This window comes from Chlamydotis macqueenii, chromosome 12 (assembly GCF_036417535.1).
Source record: "Chlamydotis macqueenii isolate bChlMac1 chromosome 12, bChlMac1.mat, whole genome shotgun sequence".
NCBI classification, from domain to species: domain Eukaryota; kingdom Metazoa; phylum Chordata; class Aves; order Otidiformes; family Otididae; genus Chlamydotis; species Chlamydotis macqueenii.
This window is the reverse complement of record NC_141567.1, coordinates 17,524,678-17,551,935: the sequence shown is the minus strand read 5'-3', so window position 1 is coordinate 17,551,935 and position 27,258 is coordinate 17,524,678. Positions and strand designations below refer to the sequence as shown.

Sequence of the window (27,258 nt, the reverse complement as noted above, 5' to 3'; positions counted from 1 at the left end):
AAGCGACAGGTTCTTCCTTAATTGTATTCACAAGATGTTAAATTTCCACCAAATTCAACCAAGTTTGTTACGCTGTATTTCTCTAGTATTGTTTCAAATAAAAAAAAAAAAACCAAATATGACACAATCAAGCTTCTACCAAACCTTAAATACAGACCTATTTAAGCGAAGCCACTTAAAGCTGGGGCTTCCATACTAAAAAGCTTACACTTCTAGCACACCAGGACTCCGTTTGAACAAATACACTGGAATCTTAAAACAGAAAACAAGACATATTGATAGGGAGGATATACAGAGATTTATTTAATCAGGTTTACTATTTACAGTTGAGATCACTTTCACATACTACTTTGCTACTCTACATGGCTACAGTTTCCAAACCAATTTAAGATCTACAGTTCACTCAACACATAAAACCGCTCTTCATAGAAAAAAATGAAATATTTCATTATAGAACAGTAGTGCATACATTATACTCCTGAAAAGCCAGCTTGTATTTTAAACCACTAACATCTGAAAGTTTTCATCTCTGAAGGTCTAAACAGCAGTCACATGATCTTAAAATTTTGGTTAGTCTTTTTTTTTTTTTTAACAATTTTATATATAAGGTGTACCAGGCTTCACTTAAGTATTTTTTTTTTTTTTAAAGTGACACTGGTGAGGGGCAAGATTGAAATACTTTTTCTCAAATTAAATACAGCTGGCTTCCTTTGTACAACTTTGGCCAAGAAAGTTCCATGTAGTGAAGGTTTAAGAAATCCTCTCTCAATGCAAGAATCAGTCAGTTAATGCTTAGAGGCAATCTACCAAAGTAGGCACACATCCTTTGACTTCCATATCAACCAAATTACACTTACCTCGCAAATAGTTCTGAAATTAGAAAGTTTACTAGTATACTAAAACATTTAGATACACGAATAGCTGGCTAAAACAGTGAAAGTCACAGGTAATTATATGGGTGTGTGTAAAGCTGAGTTGTTCTGCCCATAACCAGTGTACAGTACGACTGTCCTCATCTGTGAAAGGTGTGCTTTGACTAAGCTTAGGGCAAGAAAGCTATCGTAGTAGACCTGGCCCATTCACCTTCCACATAAGTGAGATAAGATTAAACTGTGTGTTGGAATTCTCTTCTAGGCATAGGTTCCGCCAGTGATGAGAAGTTCGTAGGCAGGATCCCGACTCCTTCTACATAGTACTATACAGGCACACAACATGCCCAGAAGCTATGGGGAGAGAAAAAAAAAAAAAAAAAAAGAGAACAAGCTGAGCACAAAGAAGGTACTTCAAGAGATTTAACCTCAGCACAGAAATTGTCAGCATGCTCCAGAAGACTGTAATTGTCCATAAGGTAAATGGCAACAAATGAATTGTTCTTGAAAAAGCTTCAGTTCGTGCTGCAAAAAGCAATGGCCACAAACCCCAGCCTTGTTTTCTTGCAAGATTGCCTTAGACATCTTTACCAAAATTTTTTTCTTGGTCACTTGTATTCTGCCTCAATAATTCAGATAGAAGAAATTATTTTTTTTTAATAAAAGGTATAGATTTTTAGATACTATATTTGGTATGAAAAATCAAAGTGAAATTCAAATGTATCAGCCTCTAACTGATACAATGAGGAAGAGCAAAACTTGAGTTTTATGAACCTACTTCACCATTGAAATTTCTTTCAAATACTCAATCTCCATGAACATGTCGTATTAGAAAGCTTAAGTGCAATGTGAATTAATCACTTTTAGACATTTTCCTGCTGTTAAAATTCACAGTACGACTGTGCTGGCAAGTCCGCCAGGAATTTAGGGTATGATCACCCCATATACATTTACAAGACTTAAATCAGATGAATATAATCAGGGATGTAGGGCATGATATTTTACAGAAGCTGCACATTTATTCAAGGTAGAATAAGACCATATCTACTAAAAAATAAAATCAAGTATAGTGTGTTCTGTCATCTACAGTAATTAGCAGTGGCTTCTAGTAAAATAAGAGTGCATTGATTTGGTCATATGCATAGAATTTTATTCACATATGCGAACATTTCAAAAGGCTCCTGTCATAGCTCTGGATGGACCAGAAGGTAAGTAAGTTTTTAAAAAAAAAAAAAAAATCCAACAAAAAACTCCACTCCAAAACCCCCCTGAACAGCAAGCAAAGAAGAATAAAATGGGTGAGCAGACAATCAAATGTAAAGCTTCTTCACTGACAAAGCAAAAACCCAGTGAAAACTCAGCACTGGGACAAAAGAAGGACTCACTTTATTAAAAACATCACATGTGTAATAAGTTTTAAAACTAAATGATAGTACATGCAATATAGTACTTAAGTCTGCTGACAGACTGAAGAGAGAATGTTTTAAAAATCCTGTCTAAATAAGCCATTATTAAAAAGAGGCATGATGAAATTCTAGTACGAACTTTTAATTTTCTGGAAAGGAACAACCTGTAAAGATTAATAATATTATTTGCCTGGAGTGCATTATCTGCTTTGGATCTATAGCAGAAACCAGCTCTGGTTCATAAAAGCTTATGGAGAGTAACCTAGAGTGTGGCACTTCGGCCTGTTGGCAGAATCAGCACCTTGCTTCACTTCCCATCAGTACTTGGGTGGTTCAATTCACAGACTAACTCCCAAATATATGTTATCACTGAATGGTCTAGGATGGAAGAGACCTTTAAAGGTCATTTAGTCCAACCCTCCTGCAGTGAGCAGGGGCATCTTCAACCAGATCAGGTTGTTATATTCATGTCAGAGCAGGAGAGAAAACAGAGCTACATGAGAGAATGACTCGCCACAGACACAGCCCCCTTAAGTGAAGGGGGTTAAAAAACCCTCAAGCTAGACTTTTGTAAACCGGAGAGTTTATGGCAGCTGCCAGCAGCTACAGAACTCTGAAGGCAGCTCACAGCATGCAAGTATAAAAACTACATCTTTTTTTCCCCTGTACAAAATGAGGATAAAATGAAGAATGTGCTGCAGAGAAACACTCTCCTTTGATCTTTTTCTATAATTCATTCTAGCCATGTATGTCAAAGAAATAAAAGTAATTCCATCACATTTACAGTTGTTCACACAAAGATAATCTTGGTCAATGACTCAGTCAAGACATTCCATTTATAGAGAGTTGTGTAAAATCTGAAACAACCAGGTACTATACGAAAATCTCACACAATCAACTTTTGAGTTAGTATTTAAATCATTTATATCCTTCACGAGGTCACTAAGCATATTCCTAGAATTCACTGTAAACACAGAAGTAACTCCCATATTTCATCTTTCTCCACAAAAATGATTTAGTATGTCATTTAAAAAATACGCTTGCACCTCTAAAATCTTGTGAGGCATTTGATTTTGTTTTTCTTCAGTTGTTACTTAATACTGTGAACAAAAAACTTTAGAAGTCTGTTGAGAAAGGATCCATGCATCCCCCTCTTCTTCAACTTTCAGAAAAGTTTAGACATCTCTCACAGTCAGAAGGTTTTTGTTATTTGGTTGGTTTTGGCTTAGTTTTTTTTTTTTCTTTTTTTTTAATTTGCCTGCTAGCAGTAGCTGTATCCAATTGTCCTGGTTTTGGTTTTAATCAAACCAATTTGCATCTTTTGTACAGAAAAAGCTCACTGGCTCTATATATACATATGCTAAGCTTAGTATCTTGTAATGATCACTAACTACAAAAGCTATCTTTAAGAATGAACTCTGCAGCTAATCAAGCAGCACTTCTACTGCACTGCAATGCCTTTGCTGCATTCAATTTGCCTCCTATTTATTAATAGTTCCATGCTGCCACTGTGGGTGAGACCAGGGAGTTATTGCACACTGGCAGATCCCCATGGCGACTGAAACATGAATATACCAAAAATGACTTCTATGCAGAAAAGGCTGTTTTCAAAAAATTCCAAGCCTTGCAAAAATTCTTCTCTGCTCAGTCTTTTCATTTTAAAAAAGTACCAAAGGCTAAATCTGTTGACTGTAAGCTATTAGAGGTAACAAACTTTGGACAACATTATTGTGCACTTATTGCACAACAAATGATATAACAATTGAGTGGACTCTATGCAGGGAGCATATGAAAGGCAGTGAAATTCACCAAAAGGTAAGAAAAACATAATTCTCCTCTGAGTTTACAGGACACGACCTAGGTTACAGGCTATTTGCTTAAGTTTACATTCTTGTCTCCATTTCAAGTAGCCCACAGACTATTTTGCTGTGAAACAAGCTAAGCACCTAATTAAGTTCTGTATGACAAATAAAAGGATGTCACATCTACGTCAGTTTCAGGAGATAAATAATAGAACAGTTCAAATACTGTTTATTATCAACTTGACTGAAACTAATGCTGTTTTAAAACATGAATTTACAACCATTTGAACTTTGGAAAAAAGGCAGAAGAATATGACCTCTGACAGACTTAAATGTGATTACCACTCAGTGAATATTACTAGACAAAATTGTCAAGGATATTCCAAACACCCTGTATTCCATATTTATGCTTATTCTATTCATTTTTGAAACAGGTATCACGTAGCTTGTTTTAACTGTACGCAAAAAGATTTCAAAATGCTATACTGCAGCACTAGCAAAGAAATTTCTGATGTTCTTACTTTCTTGACAAACTGTTGATACAATATGTACATTTTGACAATAGTTTGACTACTGACACGTGGAGACAAATCAAAGAATCAAATCAAATCACTGCAGAACGGATACAACTAACCTAGAATTGATGAGCCAGGAAAAACAGAAGGATGCATGCAGCCACATTTCCACTGCAAGCACATTAGAAATTCTGGCCCAATCTCAGAGAGGATTATAACTGTGCTGCATTTTGGGGCAGACCTGTTAATCAACCTGCAAACTGCAAAACTAGGAATAATGCCTCCTCTTGGGATTCAGCTCACCCAGCCTCATAACATACATTTTATTTCTACATAAAAAAAAATCTGCCACAGTAAACGTAGTTGTGGTAAATACCTTTGTTTACATCACATTTTCAGTGTGCAAGCGGACTAAACATTGCTTTAACAGTTAGAGTCTCAAGAATGGCAATTAAAAAAATTACCTTCCTTTAGAAGACTGAGTACACATCTCACCAAATTTAAAGTTTCATAGCTGAAGTAATCTGGTTCTGGACAGTTCAACAATATTACTGTCTACAGTGTTACCTATGAGTATATCCTAGTAGCACTGAAATAGAGATTTAACTGTATTTTCACAAGACTGTTTGCAAACAATTATCTACCTTCAAACATATAATTAAGCTCAAAAGTTGTTTTTGAAAACAAAAGTAGCTAAGCTGTCTGACTCAACAGGTACAGTGCTTTCTGAATTCAAATGCTATCAAGGGCACAAAATGAACTTTGAAATTAGTTTTCAAGTCTCTTGGGATTCAGCATATGTACTTTATTTCTCAGAGGTCGTAACATTAGCAAAGTCTGAAAATAACGTGATTAATGTACTAAGCCTGACAAATTGACGATCATTCAAAATTCCAATTTTACAGGTATGTTTAGAAGACTGTTCTAATATTTAAAAAATCTAAATAAATACTGAAATACACATTAGTCTTTTTCCTCAGTTACTTTTTATGACTAGGGTGACTGTAACAACTAAGGTTCATGTGGGAGACAGCCTGTACTCAATTTTAAGTAGGCAGGGTCTCCACAGTTCAGAACCCCTTTTTTTTTTCTGAAGTCCAGAAACCAAGAAATCTTCAAGACAAAATGCAAAGCTGTCAAACAAGAGCAGAGTATGTTATCAAAAACCCTGGTGTATCTTCCTGGGTGGTCCTGACATTATTTACATCCCATGAAGCATAGTTAAGCTGATGTACTTCTAAAATGGCATGAAGTATGAGCTGTTTTAAAGTTGGAAATTAAATACTATATAAATTCTTCAGTGTTAGATGCCATCAGAGCACATATTTAGAGAATTGGTTTTCAAGAAATAATTTACCATTTACAATCTAGCAGATTACTGCATGTGACAGATTTGAAGATAGCTGAACAGTCTAATGGAATATACATCCACATAGTAGTAGTTTTTAGACTTGCATGGTTGTTAAGTTCTGTGTTAAAGGGTTTAGATCCTTTTGACTGATGTTCATTTATCATCCAAACCAAGTAAGGACTAAAGTTGTTACCATCCTGTGCATACCTGTAATCACCCAGACAGCAGTTTAGAATTTCATTTGAGAAAAAGTGTACAACTAACGAATATTCTCTTACCTGAATAGCAGCAAATGCTAGTGCTGCCCAGATGACGTACATCATGATCTCCTGAAGCTTCTTTACAACCAGAGCCTCACAGCCCTGAAACAAGTAGACGTCTTATATATCCATGTGGCAACCACATTTAGACTCAACAAAAAACAACCCCCAACCAACCCCAAAAAAACATCAAACAGAGCAGAAAGATAATCCAAATACTAAAAAAGTCATTACTTAGTATATCATAGATGAAAAAAGGAGAGAGTGGGTTTCCCACCCCCCTCTAGAAACAATGCTTATTTCCTCTTAAAGTGAACACCCAATATTTCATGCTCCCACTAAAAAGAACATTAAATTACTGTCAGCAAAAGCACACAGCTACATAGTTCATACTTTGGCTGTCTTACCTCAGAATAAAGGTCCATTGGGCGGGTCAAACTGCCAGTACAATTGCTGAGGGCTGCTTTGCAACAGCTAAGCGGCACGCTGTTATTTTTAGTTTGTTTGAACCAGACAGTCTTCTCCCAGTCCGTATAGTTACGGATCCCACAGCAGCGCAGCTGAGAAAAACATGCAAGTAAAGAGACAACATTTATCAGTCAAGAAGTGAGACGAGGCAGCAATTTAATTGCAATATCAAGAAACACAAGCTTAGGTTACCTTTATTACTTGAGTAACACAAATTATTTGACAGTTACTTAAGCAAATAACAGACTTAGTGTATTGTAAAGGGGCCTATAGCCTTATATAATTTAAGATACTTCCTGCAAAATACAGATCTGAAATTCCAGTTCTTGGGGAACATCTGACAACCCACTTTTCCCTCATGCCTCCCAGACAGGACAAAAGCTCGAGTTTTGGCTTAGAACAGCTCTATCCTTAAAGCTTACAGCAGATGCTTTAAAAAACCCTTTGCTTTCTGGACATAGTTCTGGTGTGAACCAGCGTTTGCTCTTCTCTCAGAACTGTGCTGCAGAATTAAAATTCATTTCGTATAGTCACATGCCATGTAGAAAGCCTGCAGGAATGAACCAATTAAAAATAAATACAGTTCCATTCACCTGAGAGCTCATACTCTGTTGCAGTCCTTGGAGTTTTCTTGGGTACACTGCAGCCTCAAACAGAGGTACTGCCCTGAGTGTCAATTTACCAGCTTCTTGTCTTTTTTGCCTTTCAGCAGGGATTTTAAGCAAGGTATTCATTAGTAGTATGACTGACTTAAATGCATTAGACATTTAAGACAACTTTTTAAATTGATGCGATTTTAAGAATGCTGATAAGAACGTTGAAAGCTCCTGAATCTTCCTTAAGTCTGTGTCGTAGTTCAGGCCCCATCAGGACCAGACTACGCAGTTGGTACATCTGGCGTGGCTGGTGCATGATAGGGGATGTGATATACCCACTCAATGCCGTGCTCTTTGGCCCAGGTGTCTATGAGATTTTTTCGGAAATGAGTCCCGTTGTCTGACTCAATTCTTTCTGGAGTACCATGTCGCCAGAGAACTTGCTTCTCAAGGCCCAAGATGGTGTTTCGGGCAGTGGCATGGGGTACAGGACAGGTCTCTAGCCACCCAGTGGTGGGTGATGCGGAAGGATGGGGAAGTCCAAAAAACCACCTTAGGCCCCCCTTCACTAACAAAACCACAACATTCTGATTGGTTGTTTTACCCTGAAATGCAAGAGCTTGTGACACTAGCTTTCAGGTAAAAGGAAGAGCACTTTTTCCCCCAGTATGTTCTAGATAAATCTGTGCAGATGTGAGAACATTCTGCAACATTTCATTGCAGAAAAATATGTAGGTACTCAAAATTTTCATTCAAACACTGATTCATAGATAATCAGTTATACAAAATGCATCTCCCCATCAACACTGCCATAATTCTACTAATTTTAACCAAGTGAAACCATTTATTGATCAATCAGTTGTTTCCTAGATTTGTCAGAATGGAGGCAGATAGGCTACACAAGTAGCAGAGCAACACCGCATCTGTGTTTTAAGGACAAAGGACTGTTTCAGTCTCACCTGCCTCTGTACGTAGTCAATAGCACGACTGGCTGCATCAGGATTTGTCCCATTGTATCCATTGTATACTTTTGAAATGCTGTGATTAACTTCATCCTCCACCTGTGTGAAGTATTAGGAAAGCACCTGCATTAGCACACCAACACAAGTAGTATAGGTCTAGGTAAAATAATTTCACTTCTAATTATAGCAGTTCAGGAAATCAAGGGAACCCCCCATCATCTGAAATTAGCATAATTTGGTTGTCCAACTTCTTAAAATTCTAACTTGACTTCTGCAAAGACATTGATAGCTTGTAGCTAATGGTCAAGAAAAAACCAAGCAGCTATCTTTTGTAAGATTTTAGACAAAGCAGCTTTGTAATGTATCCCAGAAAGGAAATTGCTTTTATTATGACACTATGGCAGACATTCCATGAAACTAGGGGCTCCATGAAATTATAGGAGCATGCATTCAGGTTTCCACTTCCTCCACCCCTTCAAAGTTCCAAACCAAAACCAGTATAACCACCTGGGCTAACTAATTCCATTTGGGACCACAAGCAGTAAGTCATACCATTTGCTCTTCCCATTCCGATTGAAGTACAGGTAAATTCTCAAAGATGAGATCTTCTGGCTGACTATTCTACCCTACAGTAACCAAGCTCTCTGCTCTCTGTTCGGTCCCAGTGTCCCCACACTTCCTAAGAAACCTTGATGGCAGTACATTGTACATAGCAACAGCTACAGGAATAGCTTCTAAAGCAACTGCAAATGAGTCAAGCTGCTAAAGACACTGCCAAGTACATGTGCTGGAAATGGATGCCACCCAAGAATCATCACTTGTCCCCCAAAAGGTGTCTTATAATGCCCATTTTGGAAGAAATCTTACTAGAACCTTTTAAGTAATACATTTCACTGTAAGCTGTTATTTAAATGCACACAAAATTTGGTGCAGCGAGACATTTGTACAATAGTAAGATTAGCTCTGAACTGATTTTTTTTCTATCACTTTCAACAGGAATTACATGCAAGGAACGTAATCTTAGGGCTGAGTATTAACTAAGCATACATATTCTTTAGATTCACAAGTTACAGTAGGAAGGTCTTCCCAACACATCATTCCCTTAAATGCTTTAAGGGAAGAATTTTCTGCAGCAATGGCACAAGCTTCATCCCCCCTCCCCCAAGAATGCTGGTTATCTTTACAAGTAAATCTATACCAAGACAGACACAAATAAAAGTCAATTTAGCCTCCACAGGCAACTTGTTTCAGACTAGCTTAAAATCAATTGTTTGATGGTTTAACTAATGTAATTTGCAATGGATTCATAAAACAAAACAGTTGTTCAATTTGTCATATAGGTTTAAAAATAATTCATTTCAGCACTTGCTTGTACATCATTTGGTTTGTGGTTCAATCAGGGCAACACTATGCCTGAAAGCCATGCAAATTGCACACAATGCAAACGGAAGTCACTAGCTGTGGCTAACTGGCAGGTTTTATCAAACATAAAGAGGGTGAACTACTACACCCAGGGGAAAAAAAGCCAGTAAGGCCTCAACCAACTAGCAGCCTGTTTAATCCCCACTGCAATTTACAAAAAAGCTTTACTTTTACTGATAAGGACAATGCTGTCAGATTCTGCAGCAGGTCAGTCTATCACAGTATGACCTACGCATACTTGTTGTTCTGAAGGAGTAGAGTCTGAATTGCATCCACATGCAAATTCACAGAGTCACATTGGAAAATAAAGCAACTTTAAGATCAGTCACTGTATCTTGAAGGCCACAAAGCCACTTTCTTGAGACAACATTATACTCACTTGGTACCAACAGTTTTGATGAACAGCCATAACTTCAATCTTTCATTTGTTAAGTTTTGTTTGGAAGTGTGTACAGTTAACACTAAGGTAGTTCTAACATGATCTGGGTGCCTTTTATTTAAAAAACACAACCACCCACAACAAAAACCAAAACACCAACAGATCTATACATGCCATGACAGAAATAACAGAACAAAACTAGCAAAGTACAGAGCTGCCTTATTTATCCCAGTAAAAATAATCAGAGATCGAAGGAGATTTCACCTCCAAGTTCACCAGTAATAAATTTAAGTTATTTCTGACACTCCTGTTGCACTTAAAAACAATAGTTTAGGATGCTAAGTACTGCAGGGTAGTATAGAACTGCCATTTTTACTAACAAAACCTGACTGTCCTTTCAAAAGACTTAAGATTTAGTTTTCAAATAGTGACTCCCATAAATGGCTTAATATAAGACCATGCTGCCTCCAAAAAGAGACTACTAGTCCTTTTCCCCCAGCTCCGACTCTGCGTTACCTACAGCTGTGAAACTGTATTTTAACAAGACAAAAATAAGACACAACATGAACATGCAACCGGGAACAATCTAATTTGAAGTGTTTCAAGTGTGTAATTTCAGACAGGCTAGGGAAGATAGATCTATGCATCTGCATTTATCTGCTCTGAATGCTGTTAACTGGAAAAGAGCAAGCCACATTAAGAATGGAACACAGAAGAGTAAGATGACCACGACTTAGTCCAGATCAGATCCACAGTAATTCCTGAATAACTATGCTGATATATACTATGTCTCCACAAGTATTGGAGCAGAGGCCTCCAAGCTGAAGTTAACACGTGAGAACTCAACATGTCTCCCATTCTCCAGGAACTGCGCTGCTTCCCTCAGTTGCTTCCAAGGACTAGAAGTGTAGTGTACTTCCACTACAATCCTCAAAGCCCCAAATGATCTTCTCAGTACACTGCCGAGAAATCAGATGTAGACCATGAGAAGAAAAAAAAATAGATCCTGGATTTAAGCATCGCTGACAGATCGATGTTGAAACAACCTATTCTGTTATTAAGCCAGGCTTACAATGCATAGTTCAAGGTCCTCTTCTTAGCTGCTTACTCAAGGCAGCCCTCCTTTGTAAACCAAGCAAAATCTCTGTTTTTTTTTACTTAATGGTTCCCTCACAGTTTTTTCCAGGATAGTAGGAGAAAGCAAGTAGAAGAGAACACTGAAGTAGTAAGATCTGTGGTGTTTATAGAAATACAGAAGGCTAGAGAAAAGTAAGTGGTGTTGTAGTTCAGCTTCCTCTTACAGTAACACTGGAGTGCCTTATAATGTGATCATACTACACATTACAGCTAAACACACCTATTCTGCTAATTTTTTGGCAAAATTTAGATGTAAAAAAAGTCAGTGAAACCGTGCAAGTTAAAAATTTCTTTTCTTCAAGCTACATTGTAGTATCTCTAATACCATATGGTATATTTCTGCCACATATTATGCCGGTAGAAACACAATTAATTTTATTTTCTGGTCCTGTTTTTTAACTTCCACTAAACAAGAGTGAGAGAAGTCACTTTATTTAGCCATATACCTTGTCAACACCCTGTATAAAGCTAGACAGTACACATTAACACATTCAATTTATTTATTATTATGCAGTGTTAATTTGTATACCAAAACACAAGACAGTATTTAAGTTATTGCATATCAAAACAATATGCTCTGTGTTCAAATATTGTGTAACCTAAATCATCCACAAAGTCAAAGCATAAATAAATTAGAATACCATTTGGAAAATGGAAAGGTACCAATTACCATGGCTCCCCTCCACTGTTCAACTGTTAATGATGTATTCCAGCTAGTTTTTTTGCCTCTCAGAAAAGATTCTGCTTTGCTTTGAAGAATGCTGATTTTCTAAATTTTAAGATATTGATATCTCAAATTAACCCACTTCGAGGTTTGAGTTTATTCCCTTAACAAATACTCATTAACAGTTCTATATACCTCTCTGTTTTGGTCACAATTCACACAAAACATTTACTGAGAAGATATTACCTTTGCTCTGTAAATGTATCCAAGAACCACCACCACAACTTCAGTGATAAAAACCAAGAGGAGGATGATCACAAACTGTAAAATACAATCAAGAGTGTTTGTGCAAATAGTTTTATCCATTTACTTTCTGAAAGTCTCCATACAAATTTAAAGTAGTTTTTCAGGTAAGGTTTTGATTAAACAGATAAATTAAAGCAGGCAATTAAGTTGACCAAATGAGCCCAGAATTAGTTTCATTCAAGAAACTTCAGTGTTCATAGCTTCACCAAATATTAAGCTGCCCAGGCAGGCAAGTGCTGATCATTAGGTCTGAAAACACCATACTGGAGTGCTTTTAAGCGTTTCAATCTTTTTTTTTCTGTTAGATAAATAGGACTGTCACATCAAAGAAGCTACCCAGGCTGTTACTAAGAGTGGTAGGTGGACTAAGGGAATGTTTCTTCAGATTAAGCCCTGTAACAACTGACAGAGATAGCAAGGTAAGCATTTGTCTTGGTATATTTAAGAGCACTTTTAAAATAAGCTGTTAAAGAAGTCTACACAGTATCCACACACACAAAAAAAAAAAACAACCACACAAAACAAAGAAAAACTCCATAGGGACAGTTTAAATACTAGCCTCTCTATTCTCCTATCAAATTCTCAAGCTGAAACTACAGTTAAAATTCTTGGAAACACAAGGCATAAAACATTGCAAAGAAAGTGTCCAAATTAAGCCATCAAGAAAAACATTTAGGCTTCATAACAGCCCTCAGTTAACCTTGACACAAGATATTTAAAAGGCAGTGGCTCCTGGATTACCTCTCTTTGTCCAATTTCAGCTTCTCAACCAGAACAGATAAAAAGTGAGATTTAAAAACTCTTATGACTGCTTCATATGTTTTTACTTTTCTTAAAAGAGACGCCCACAGTTTTAAAAAAGGTAAAACTGATGAGCCTTCTGCTGCCAGAACTGGCTAATTTAACACCATTATCCAGAACAGAAAGTTAAAATACAATGCTTATAATAAAATATAAGGGGAAAACACTTAAGGCTATAAAATAAGATTAGAACAAACTTAAAACAAATATTTTAGAAGTCTATTAAAAGGTAAGGCAGTCAAATATACAACTGGCAAAAACCATGATAGAAGAACTCTGCAACTTACTGTAGCAAGTCCACAACGACTTTCTCGAATTGTGGCACAGCACCCAATAAGTCCAATAATAAAAAGAAGCGTTCCCACTGCTATGATGATAACTGCTGGAATTAGCGTGTAGACATCTTCAAAGAAGTGATCATAGTCATCGTATGTGATGAACACATAGGCTCCCACGTAGCAGAGTATGCCTGCTGCTGCCTACAACAGACAATAACACGGTAAGTGTCTTGGAACACCAAAACCTCCTTTCAGCAAGGCTACTTTACAACAATTATTATATCAAACACCATAAAGTAGCCGCCCTCAGAAATTATTATTATTATTTTTTTTTAATTTAGACATCTTTGGTAGGTTATAGCATATGTTTGTTAGGAACATGTCAAAAGGAGGCTAAACAGTAGTTTTCAAGCTACATATAATATAGGCAGATTTAATTTTGACTACACTATGGAAGTCTTCTGAGTCACACAGTCAAGAAATCAGGGTAACCACACTATGAACACCAAAATCTTGCTCCCTGTTCTCAAATACTTCCTTCCCAGGCTATGAACTAAACTTTCTGCATAGTCTAGGATTCACAAACCGTCTCATACTTTAGAGAACAGGATTCCAAACCATCCAAGTAGCAAGTTATTTGCTACTCAACGATCTTTATTAAATAAATTAAAAAACCCTTAAAAGTTACTGCTAATAAGACCATGTAGCACTTACATCAACCTGATATGACCTTACAGTTACAAAGATCCTAACACATCAAAATCTTCATTAACTTTAAGCAGAGTAGATAGACCTAGTGAAGGACAGACAGTTGCTGCTCGAGGAGCTAGCCAGCTTACACTTATTGCAAGATAAAATGGCTTTATAAATGTCTTTCATAACTGTCTTCACAACTGCTGCAGAATGAAACATTCCTGCAGTACAGTAAAATGAAGCATTCCTGGTCAATTGATTTGCAATGATGGACAATTTGAATATTTCATGACACACTCTTCTAGCGTCCCAATACAAGGTTAAGCTAAAACAATCCACACGGAAGATGCACCAACTAAGCTACAATCTAGGGAATTTCATTTTGCTGTAAAGGGCAGTGTCCCCATTACATTCCAATCGATACCCTGGACATACAAGTTCACTCAACTGGAATATAACGCACTTCAGCTCTGATCTGAGGAAGAATACTGCAGGCTGTCTCCAGCCGCTCTTTCCCACTCAGCGGCCTTGTAACTACCCCTGTCCCTGCACTGCAAAGAAGAGAGCACACAGACACATATATAGCTAGTTCTAGTAGCTGTAATACTAAAAGACTGGGTCGTGCTATTGTAGAATCAAAGAATCAATTAATAATTCAGGCTAGGAGGGACCTCAGGAGATCATTTAGTCCAATTTCCTGTTCAAAGCAGGGTCAACAACTAATTCAGACCAGATTGCTCAAGGCTTTGCCCAAAGTCTTGAAAATCTAAGGACAGAGATGTCAAAGCCTCCCTGGGCAATGTATTCAGTGCGGCACAGAATAAGACAAGCCATAAGAGGACTGGTACCTAGTATTTCAGCACCATTGCTACTACGTACTAGAAGTACTGTAATATCACTGCAACTATTTCTTATAAACACTACTAGAACAATACTTTATATATGCAATATCCCCTGCAGCACTTTGTCATAGAAACGCTACATGAAAGAAAAAGGTATTAAGAGTCAGCTCAAAAGGACCATCAGTTCTGTGTGGATTTGAGCAATGTATTTCACCTCTCTGCCTCTCTTTCTGCAGTGAAGGTAAGTGTGTACTCTGCAGGAATCAAAAGCATTCAGGAGGTTCACATTTATCCAATAAAAGGTGATATGTAGACACAACAGTACTGAAACTGAAAATTCAGTAACAGTCAAAGACCAAGAGCAAGACATCTTCTCCAAACAAGAAAATCTGAAGTGAGCCAACTATTACAAAATTGCCCCCTTGCATAAAAGAGGCTGAAATGCTAATACAACTATACAAATCCTGCCACGTTAGGTACAACATGGCAAAATGCAGACATACAATTTCTGTGCACAAAGCAAGGATTCAAAGAAGTGTCACTGAACAATGGAATTACATTAACTGTTGCCTAGCAATGAAGTGTGTGAATGACAGGACAGTGATGTAATCTCCCATTTCTAAGAACTAAAATGCTTTTTAGAAATATGGTATATTGCAAGGTGGCAGATGAAAAACACAGCTGTGGCTGGCATCAGGTGCAGAAAACATACCACAAAACTGAAATCTGAACCATTTGTGAACCCCTTTGTCCTTCTCTGTTGTATGAAATTTAAATGGCTTCCCTCTTTCAAGAAAAAATATGGTTCATAAACTGCATGAGCACATATAGTTAGAGAATATATCTGAAACAAAAAAGTTTAACTTAAAAAAGCCCCAAACCTATCCACAGGTGTTAGCTTTCCTTCCCTACTTCAAGAAACATAAGCATTTTAAGAAACTATTCTTCCCATATTATGCCAGAAAAGATGAGTCTGACAAATACAGAGATTAAACATTGTCTTAGAAACACCACATGCTGTGCTTGTTATAAAAATTAATATTTTGTAATGACTATTGGAAAGTTCGATTTTTCTTTAGATTAAAGCAGCCTGGTCTGAAGACTTCACTAAATCCTTTCCACACACAGTTCTATAATTGCTAATCAGCCATGACAATATTTGGCCTTAGGTTTTGCTCCTGAAGAAGGTTGTGGAACCGATGTTTCTACAGAAGAAGCTATAGAATTTTGGGAAGAGCAGTGTGCATTCATATGTCTATAAACCTTGCACAGGAATAATGAAGAAGTTGAAAATAAAGACATTACCTCTACTTAACAAAGTTACCATAGCATTAAAAATTACTCTCTCTTCTTTGGAATCACTTCAAGAAGTAATCTTCAGTGATGGGTGGAGGGTGAAGAGAAGTCCTGAAAGCAAAGGTGCTTAGGAAGATTAAAACTCCCTTCCTAAGCATCACAGTTTAACACTACTTTTGAACAGACACAATACCTAGTCTATCTCAGAACAATTAAAACAGCAACACCATCCAGTCAGTTTATGGGAAAACAAGTTTCAAATGCCTTCCCTTTTCCTTTCACATCACAACCATGTGACACTTAGTGTTTTCTTCAGCCTGCTTTAAACCAGGAAGGAGGGAGGTCTCAAACCCAGCATTTTAGCTCAGATCAGGAAAGTGCTTTTGAAGCAATCCTTTTTGCTCATCTGATCATGATTTTCACTTACTACCTTCTGGTTTGCATCACTGAACAGGAGTGTATAACAGGACTCACTTTGTATGAAATTAAACCAGAGTGCATTTACAGTGTTAATGGCTAACAGGTGTTCAGTCCATGGGACCAGACTAGCCTGAGGTCCTTCCTCTCTCTTCACAACTCAGTAGTTTCAACATCTGGTCCTCAGCACAACTGAGTTTTGTTCCACTGCCACAGTACCACATTATATGCCAATATAAATAAAGCATAAATACTATGACAACAGATAAAGACAAAGAGCTAGTTTTTCCTGTGCAAAGTATGCAACTTACATTGATCTGTGCTGCACTACTTAAATGTACATTTGTTACCGGTTGCAACTCAAGAATAAAGTAGAACACGTGCTATTTAAAAGAAAAAAAAAAAAAAAAGAACAAAAAACCAAAATCCCAAAACAGTATCTTGCACTTAAATAATTTGCTTCTCAAAGAGGGAATCATTTACAGAAACTGAAATCTGTACCACAAGACACAAGGATAGTTTAAAAACAAAAATCTCAATCTCAATGCTTATTATCCTGCAGAGTAAACAGTAAAACTGCAGAAGTCCAAACTTGCTCAAGACAAAGACATTTAACAAAAAGCTACCACATTTACAATCATGTATTTCCTATCAATAAATGGAAGCCAAATACATGAACTACGCACAATTCAAATAAGTCTCTGAAAGAAGAATTCTCAAAGTTAATCTGCTCAGGGCTCTGAATAGAGCTGGCAGCAGCTCCTGAATCTCTGCCAGGTCACATGCGTGCTCGAGGGAGATGACTGGTTATTTAGCATTCACACATCCTTTTAGAGTTATTTGCATTTAGCTTGTAGTACTGAACCTGAGGTGGCATACTCTTATTTTAGGATGAAGTAACCTTTAAAAAGACTGCCAAGACAAGTAGAGTCAATGGAGGCAGTTTGTTGCAAAAGGCTTGAACAATTATTTATCTCTTTCATCAGAGGAAAGGTTTAAACACACATAGATCTCATAGTTCAGAAAAAGCTTGATATTATTGCTTTGGCATGGGCCTCTAAGGATTTATTTAAGCTGAACAAGCATGCAAAGAACTGGAGGAAAAACTGGAAGATCTAATGACACGATGACAAACGTCACTTAGAATCATAGAATCACATGGTTGGATGGGACCTATAAGATCATCTAGTCCAACCGTCTTCCCACTACCATTGCTGCCACAGCTACTAAACCATATCTTGTAGCTTCTCATCAAGCCGCCTCTTGAACACTGCCAGGGACGGCAACTCCACCACCTCCCTGGGCAGGCCATTCCAGTGCCTGACCACTCTTTGGGAGAAAAAAATTTTCCTCACATCCAATCTAAACCTCCTCTGGTACAACTTGTGGCCACTTAAAGCATTATAGGAAAGCATATTTAAAATTTGAGGTTCTTAGAGTGGGTAAACTTTTCCTCCATCTTTGGGTGGTATAATACAGCCCCTTAAGCCCATGCCTATTTCACAAAGTCAACTTTTAGCTTTCACACGCACTGAGGCATACAGTCTAGATGCAGTCTACACACTGTCTAGATGCACTCTGAAACAGTTTTCAGGTAGTTTTTTTTTCCCCCTCATTTGTTTGGGGTTTTTAAGTAGACTGCAAACACACCCACTGTAGCACTTTGAAAACTAAAATGCTGGCCAGCTAAGAAGACGACTGGGAAGTAATATATTTAAACTACTTATTCTTTTGATCATTTATTTATCAACCATGGACAAAGCAGCTCCATTTACAAACTAATGTGTCCTTATGCTACCCTACTAATGTTGCTCCCAAAGAGATCTGATGGAAACTTGTCCAAAGATTTTATATCTTTACAAAGCATTGTCCTTCATGTTCCTTTTACTGTTCACCTTGTCACTGGATTTTCTCCACTTTGGGACTGCAACAGAACTCAGGAGAGTAGGTGGGGGAAGAAAAAAAAAGTTTTAATTTTTTTTTTATTATCTTTCAATTAACTAAGACAAAGAACAGTATTTTTCTTTTTAGAATGTGCACTTTATTCACTGTTTTAAGAAAAATATACTATCTGAAGAAGAAAATGAAGGTAGCAGCAAAGTACCATATATTAGGAGAAAAATACTTACACCTGATGTCTAATTAGGTAAAAGGAATATTTCACATTTTTGGTAAAGACACTGAACCCTGGTGAAAACAAAAATTTCCTACTACTGCCACCTTTACCATTGCCAATTGGTAAATTTTGGTAGTAATACAGATACCACTCTAAACCCAATTACTGGTCATTCCACTACTAAAACACCTTTTAAGGACAGGGTTGTAAAATACACCTATGGTATAGTCATACAGATCATCTGCATAGTCTTTGATAAAAAGAAGGAAAAAAAAAATGTAGAAAAAAAAAGATCTTCCATACTAACAGTCTGTCACCTTTTCTGCCTGGATTTTGTCCTAGGACCATCATCCCAACCTGTGTATTGCTCTCCCTGTGTTAAACTTCAGTGTATCTTTGTTCTCACTACCTCTCTAGCTTGATGCAAACACATTGTTGGTTGTTTGGTTTTTTTTTAAGGAAAAAAAAAACCAAAAAAACCCCCAAAAAAACCACACCAAAAAACCAAGAAAAACCCAACCAGCATACACTCCAGGAGATTTTTGAGGAACTACAGTTATATCAGTTTCATTCTTCATAACAGTTAGTTTTCTCCATGCATATCAATACCTGAACATTTCCTACCCATAAGCAGGGATACTGGCATTGTGGTTTGCCACTCAGTTTTCAGGCTTCTTAAAATAGTATCTTAAAAAGTGGTTTTTTCACACTACTACTCCATTTGACTTCTACTTTATTTCCCTGACATTTTCAGTTCTAACACCAGCGTATTCATAGCCTGATTACTGTCAGAACAGAGAAAGAGTTTCCTGATCTGCTTCTTTAAGTTCTTCTTTTAGCTTTCTATCCTTCAAAATCTAGTTCCTCAGTTTTAACTTCAAAGGCCCTATAGGGTATCTTCACTGTTTATTTCTCTCACATTTTTTTCAGCACTTCATTACTCCGTATCTCCCTCTCCACTCCCCTCCAAAAAAAAAAAAAAATACACAACCCATACTTGACATTATTTTCTCTACTTGCTTAAATTGTTGCTCATCCACCTTAGAATCCAATGGTTTCCTGACACTCTTCTACTTTGTTCTCACCAATAATAGCTTCACTGGAACACTGAGCTATAACTGTCTTATAAAATCCTTTGAGAGAAGAAAATCAGCAATTCCATTCAACTTTGTAACGTAGTGAGAAATATTTTAAAGGCTTATAAAACAGAGCTATGTAAAATTCAAGTAAGCCAGACTGCTTTGCCTATACTAGCCAAATTCAATTCTCTAACACTATGCATAAAACTCTCAAATTCAAATTTGCAGCTAAAGCAAAAGACTGAGCTAGGCTACTTTTGCATTTGGCATTACACATTTTAAGTAAAACTAATTCAGTGCAGCAGCAGACTCAATATGTTTGGTGTTTTGTTTTTTTTTTTAACTAGAAGAGATGTTAACGATCTAGCCATTCTTTTACATCTATTTAGTCACCAGGTTTAACTTGATCTGGTGCTCCACTGTTTCCATATTCCTTACCCTGCACAAGAACAGTGATGATTACACCATGCTACAAAGTTTCACCAGGTAAAGTGATACTTCAAATTCCATGTACTACTCAAAGATACCACATTCAGCTTGGCAAGCTGTTTTTGCTTCTGTTAGGTATTAACTCTACTTTTAAGCACAAGACCAGATGCAAAAAATCCTGGAACATCTCAGGCAAAGTCTTGAAACTCATCCTGTAAAGAAACATAAATGATGATAGCATGTTACTTAAAAGCAAACTGAAGTCTTGCTAAAAATCTGGGCCTGGTCTATGCTTGCTACCTGAAAATGCACATCCAAACACTAAGGGAAAAAAAAAAAAAAAAAAAAAAGAAAAGAAAAAAAAAATCACTCAGAGAGGGCACAACACTTCCAGAGTGTTAAATTCTAATTTTTGATAAAAAAGTAATTTATTTAATGCACAGGATTCCAAACCATTACATAGTCCTGTAAATACACTCAGTTCACTACCATAGCAGCGGAAGCACAAAACATTCCACTTTCACATCCAGAAGTGACTGTCCTTGAAGACAAAAAACAGCTTCAGTCCAGTAATCCCTGACAGGTATGCTCTGGGATCACCTGTCAATTACAGTCTTTGATCACAGAAAAACTCTCAAGAAGTTTCTTCATTAATTCAGCTTTTAAAGTCCAGATCAGAAACAATTCTAAACCTCTCAGTAAAACAGAAAAAAATTACTTGGCTTATTCCTATGTGTATGAGGAAGTGAGCGCTACTTTTTCTTTTTACTGCTAAATTTAAAAGAATTGTTCCATTGCTGTATTTTTGTTATTCTTTTCTACCAAAACCCAAAACTATTATATATACATTTGTAGCTACAGCTGCTTTTAAGAATAGTGCAGATAGTTCCCCTAAGATAATATTACATGACTTCTAACACTATGGTTACTATACTGTGGTAAGCATGCCTCAGTTGTAAAGTGAGTATGGAACTGCAGAAAGCATTCTTGCTGTACAGAACAGAAGTCTTGAGATTTCTCTAAATAATCATACCAAAGAATGTTTTATAATAGCTTAGTCAAATGAACTGTAAAATTAATGATTTCAAGTCAGTTAAATAATTGCAAGAGCAACCTAAGAAGTTAGTTGGTAACTACTGAGTTGAAAGTATTGCAGAAGCAGAGTTCACTCCTTTCCTCAAAGAGCAGGACATAGAGGTGAAGAAAAAACCCCAAGGCAAACACAGGGTAATAGCTACTGTTTTAGCAGAGCAGGATGTCAAAGCACATATATTCTTCAGGAATATGAAACAGACAGACTCCCTTTTGGAAGCAAGACTACAAGCACCTCTGAACATTTTATCCACCTACCCTATATCATAAACATAAGCCTGAAAACAATTCCCTAGCATTTTTTGTCTTCATCTAATTTCTTCAAACTGCTTTCAATTGAATTACGCGAGTCACCCAATAAAGCTTAAGAGTTCACTAAACAAACACATTTGACAGTAGTCCTTAGATATTTGTTTCAAGTAAATGTATTTCTTACTCTTTCAAATCAGACTTGTATTTTAACAAAACTTTTCTTGAAAAACATGCTACTCCCAAATACTTTATGATCATCTTTTATTTGTAACTGTTCATATTCAACATTTCATCATCAAGATATCAAAAAGTATTTCTGATTATCAACCACTGTTTTAACTTTTTTTTTTTTTTTTAAGTCTACAGTTTCAGGTTTTCCGGTCATACCAGTCATTCTAATCTTCTCCCACTGAAAAAAAAACCAAAAACAAAACCAAAACAAAACAAAAACAAAACCCCAAACACCACAGTCTAAATCCTCAGATAAACTGATCGATGTTCCACTTCAAAAATATTTCTCAGAATATATGTACTAGAAGTTTTATTATTTTATTTCTAATATGTACTGTCTTTCACATCACAACTACTTCCTATGCAATACCCTTCCTTAAAGGTAAGCACTATCTAAATTAAAATGAAGCCACTAGTTGACCAAATAGATCTTGTGTAAACTTAAGATAAAGGTCAACCGAAGGACTGCTTTTCCTTTGCCATTTATCACATCTACTCCAAAACTAATTCATAACAATAAAATACTAAGAAACATATTAATCTGATATGTATTCCTCTGATCTAAGATGACCGAGTTTTAACTGATGCTTCTCATCAATGCATTTTTTTTGTAAAGTACCTGTGAGTTTAAGCACTCTTCATCAAGTTATCCTATAGCCAAGCATTTCATGCAAGATCTATATCATGCTACTCTTGAAGGCTACTACTCATGGTGCTGTTTTTGAACAGTACTTTGTTTTTAAGGCAATAAGTTTGTCAATAGCAGATGTACTCAGTGCTTGACACCCCTGCAAATACAACTCAGCTGAACTGTCCTGCTGTGAGAGGAAGATAAGTTTCCACAGCCCATTTTCTTTTTTTAAAAAATTAAAAATCCTGTAGTAATTACTAACACGTAGGAATGTACAGTTAATATAAGAGTTTAACAGAATGTGGAAAAATTTTTCACAGGACTATACAGAAACAACATTTTTTTTTTAATAGCGTCAACTACAAAATTCAGTAAGCAGCACAAGACTTTTCAAGAGGAGATGAACTTGTAGAATTACTGGCAAAGTGACCAGATTTTGGGTTATTAAAGTCAACCGCCACAGACAATGAATGAGTGGGTATCACTACAACCTGCCAGCAAGTCTGATCTACCTTCTTCAGATGGCTTGAAAGTACTTTTTAAATAGAATCAGAATCCTCAGGCTTGGAAGGGACCTTCAAAGGTCATCCAGTCCAACCCCCCTGCAAGGAGCAGGGACATCTCCAACCAGATCAGGTTGCTCAGAGCCCCGACCAACCTGGCCTGGAATGTTTCCAGAGATGGGGCTTCCACGACCTCTCTGGGCAACCTGGGCCAGTGTTCTACAACCCTCAGTGTAAAAAATTTCTTCCTAATATCCAATCTAAATCTACCTCCCTCTATTCTAAAACCACTACCCCACGTCCTGTCACAACAGACTCTTCAGTAGAGTTTCTCCCCATCTTTCCTGTAGGCCCCCTTGAGGTACTGCAAGGTCGCTATCAGGTCTCCCCAGAGCTTTCTTTTCTCCAGGCTGAACAGCCCCAACTCTCTCAGTCTGTCCTCATAGGAAAGGTGCTGCAGCCCTCTGATCATCTTCTTGGCCCTCCTCCGGACCCCCTCCAACTGATCCATGTCCTTCTTATGCTGGGGGCTCCAGAACTGGACACAGTGCTCCAGGTGGGGTCTCACCAGAGTGGAGCAGAGGGTAAGAATCACCTCCCTCAACCTGCTGGCCACGCTCCTCTTGATGCAGCCCAGGATGCAGTTGTCCTTCTGGGCTGCAAGCACGCATTGCCTGCTCATGTTGAGCTTCTCATCCACCAGCACTCCCAAGTCCTCCTCAGGGCTGGTCTCGATCCATTCTCCACCCAGCCTGGATTTGTGCCTAGGACTGCCCCGATCCATGTGCAGGATCTTGCACTTGGCCTCGTTGAACTTACGTTCTAGACTACTGAGTATAACAAAAACATCTCTGCTTTTCCTTCAGCGGCAGAAGTGATTATTTTTGGAACATCTTGCATTTATGAGACAGTTACCAAAGCGCTCTGAACATTCACATCCTCCCACACATATGAGACCCATGGTCAGGGGGTGACGGAGAAGTTATAGATCACTTTGATCAGCTTGCAGAACTGCTGATAGCAAACTATGAAGAAGCAACTTCAGACAACCATGTGATGATGATCATAATACATAAGATTTACATATGATAACCTATAGAGACACATCAAATTTATAAAAGCAATTAAAGGTTTCATAGTTACTTGAACAATTATAGTTAGTTATCTATTGTCAAGTCTCAGTGGAACTCTGGATGATCTAGTTATCAAAATTGGAACTACATATTAATGACAAGCAAGAGGTTTGTTCTTTCTTTTTTTTTTTTTTAACAGCACAGAAGCAATTGCACTGTCAACTAGATGGGCACCAAGTGTTAACACACACAGTCAGCTCAGTCAACAAATGAAACATGCTAGATTCGGAGCCATAATTCTTCTCTCTCTTTTGCCATTTAAAAATGAAGATGTACTACTTTTGATGAAAGTATGTAGATTTTCTACTTCTAGACTACAGCTTGCTAAAGAGAGGAAAAACACTTTTTTTTTTTTTAATTCTCACTTTCAGAAAGCCTGCCTCATTCTGCACGCAGCTGATGAGCAGTAAGGTTGTTCCAGCACAAGCAACCCAGTTACCTATCTGCCAAAAAGCTACCAGCACAATTTGACTTCGTAGGCTGAAAACAGTTTACACAATACCAAATTGGTGACATTTTAATTTTACATGAAGTACATCTAAATACAATCTGTCCATTTTAATATAAGTCAAGTTTGTATTAAAAAAAAAAAAAATTGTGAAGAACTAGACTCAGCCTTACACAAAATAACTTTGTACTCAACACTGAGCTGCATCTTGCAAACTTGAACATACAATTAAATTACTACATGCAGCAAGTAACAAATAATACCTTTCAAATATATAAAATACGAAAGCTATCGGTAAGCTTTTGGGGTGGGGGAGAAACTGCACACAGAATTTGTGTTAATTTATTCAAAACAGAGCCTAATTTATATCAACAACTAAAGAAAAATCTACTTAAAGATGCCAGTAAGAACAGAACTCACCTGTCCAGTCAAAAACTTTAAGTATGACATAGTAGCTACCAAACAGCTTTTTAAATGCCATTTGCAACTATGCATGTAACAAAAAGCCACACCCAGCACAGCAGATTCCAAACCTAAACTGCACTAAAAGGTTGATGTAACTACCTCATAGTTCAAAGATAAAGAATGGAGCCTACACACCTCAGTCAAAATTAGACTCCTAATATGCACCACTTAAAGCCAAATACGCCTCACATTTACCACCCATCTTTCTGAACAGCTGTATACACAAATACTTGTGAGACTGCGCAAATATGCATTTTCCCTAACCACGATTCATTTTTAGGCACCCATGAGAGGCATTCCTTTGTAAAAATGTAGACAGGAACACTTACACTGTAGCACTTGTTAGATTTCAAATGGCTTTTAATATTAAGTGATGTAGCTATATATAGCTACATTTTTATGTTCCAATATCTTGTTACCCACTATTACTTTTTCAAAGATGAAATCTTTGAACAGCTGGGACAACAGATCTTCTGTTCCTGAAGCTGGGATTAGAGGATGAGAAATGTAGTCACTAAATGCAGAAGAGGAGTTCTTAAAGTCTACAAAAAATTCTTTAATTTCATTTCATTTATTTAGAGTGATGTTGTTCTGACAAGCCAATTATTACAGTGACTATAACGCCAAGCTACAGCCTGCATGTCCATCCTGAGAAATGCTGCTTACACTAATCTACTGTTCCATGAACGCAGGCAAGCTTTTGTCTTACTGTCAGCACGACTGTAGTTGTGCTGGCGTTAAGTGATGCACAAGCACTACGATGTAACTCTGGTTACTGGAAGAAGTGAAACATAAGACTTGCTTTTGGACTACTAAGTTACATATGTATCCCAATTTTGTGTTAAAAACACGAGGAAGAAAATGGTGCTCCATACTTACCGCTAAGTATTTGGTACAGACACCCCTCAAGTAGAAGGCCAAAAACTAGACGGTATTAACAGCTCTACAAAAATTAAACTGGCAAAGATCTGAAAACCTAAATAATACAGCTCAACCTGTAGTCAGTTACACAAGCGTCTCTACCTCAAGACCTCTCATGTTCGTTAAACCTTTGTTGTGAGGCTACCGAGGCAATCGATTCAGCTTCATCCACCTCCGAACTTTGCGGAGGGTGCCCTGGGAGAGAAGGGACTGCGCCCACCGCTCAAACACGGGGCCCCGCGAAGGGGCACAAGACGTCTGTAGAACAGAAAGCATTTAAACACAAACCGACCCGGCGAAGCGGCGCGCGGGGGGACTCCCAGTTGCCACCGTACGTGAGCGAGGACCGGTCAGCGGCGAGGCGGCCCAACCTGGGCCCGCAGCGCCCTCAGGGCCGGGCCGGGCCTGGCGCCGCGGCCCTCCCGGGCCCTCCCCTCACCGCAGGGTTGGGTGAAAGGCAGCCCCGCGGCCGGAGACGCCGACCCTCCCCCGCCGCCCCCGTGCTCACCCAGAAGATGAGGTTAAGGAAGACCAGGACGGTTTTGGAGGAGGTGATGCCGCACTGCCCCATGGCGCCTGCCGCTGCCGCCCCTCAGCCTCCGGCCGCACGGCTCGGCTCGGTTCGGCTCCGCTCCGCTCCCCGGGGCTCCGCTCCGCCGCCGGCCCCGCCCCCACGTGACCCAGACAAGCCAAGGCGGCGGCGCCGGGAGCCTAAGATGGCGGCCGCCTGCGTCACGTGGCGGGAGGGGGCGGAGGAACCTAAGATGGCGAACCGCTCCCCCTTAAAGGAACCGCTGCGCACTCTGAGGAGAGGCCTGGGCTGGATTGGAAAGGAGGAACATGGCTGCTAGTGACTGCATCACCTGAGCACCAGGCGCGGTAGGCAGGGAGGCGAAACGTTTAATGAGGAGAACACCATGCATTTTACAATCAGGACGTTTGTCTAGCAGGGAGCAGGAATGCTTCCAGTGAAGCAAAAGAGCATGGCTCTTGTTGCACAACCCTACAGTGAGGAAAGTGCAAGCACTGATAATTGTTAGAACGTTTTTGACGCATCCAAAGAGGGTGGGATTTGCCAGTGAAGAACAAAGGACGAGTAACTTAAGGAGTTACAAGACAATGTGCATGGTTTCCACGAGCTGCCCTGCCGTTGAGGCTGCCCGTGCAGCTCTGGGAGGAGGGCGAGGTAACACCACCCAGACTCCCTGCCCTGTTTATTCAAAAGGGTCTTTTTAGCACGGCCAGGACCCAGCCCTTCATTGTAAAGGCCTCATTTGCTATCTTGTTAGTCAAACCAAACCTCTCCCCCTCCAATTCTGCTGGCATCATGGTATCTTCCTTCCTGATCATTCTTTTGTTCTCTTTCTCCTCTCTAATCTGCCACTTTTCCTAGAAATACCTGTCATTCCTGAGCTGCTCTCCCCTTGCTTGGTGAGCTCGCTCAATAGCTTCTCCTTCTTCCTTTTCCAGCAGATTTACTTCTTGGGTGGAAAC

The 27,258-nt window shown here is 38.3% G+C and overlaps 1 protein-coding gene across 1 annotated transcript; it reads right to left on the bottom strand.

Moving 5' to 3' along the window:
• Positions 1-279: 279 nt before the first annotated feature.
• Positions 280-26,435, bottom strand: TSPAN3 (tetraspanin 3). Its single transcript, XM_086757341.1, has 7 exons — positions 26,273-26,435; positions 13,226-13,417; positions 12,078-12,152; positions 8,227-8,328; positions 6,611-6,763; positions 6,222-6,305; positions 280-1,223 (listed from the first exon to the last, which is right to left on the bottom strand). Exons 1-7 carry the CDS (start codon positions 26,333-26,335, stop codon positions 1,131-1,133), a joined length of 762 nt encoding a protein of 253 aa, XP_086613467.1. The 5' UTR covers positions 26,336-26,435; the 3' UTR covers positions 280-1,130.
• Between the last annotated feature and the right edge of the window lie 823 nt (positions 26,436-27,258).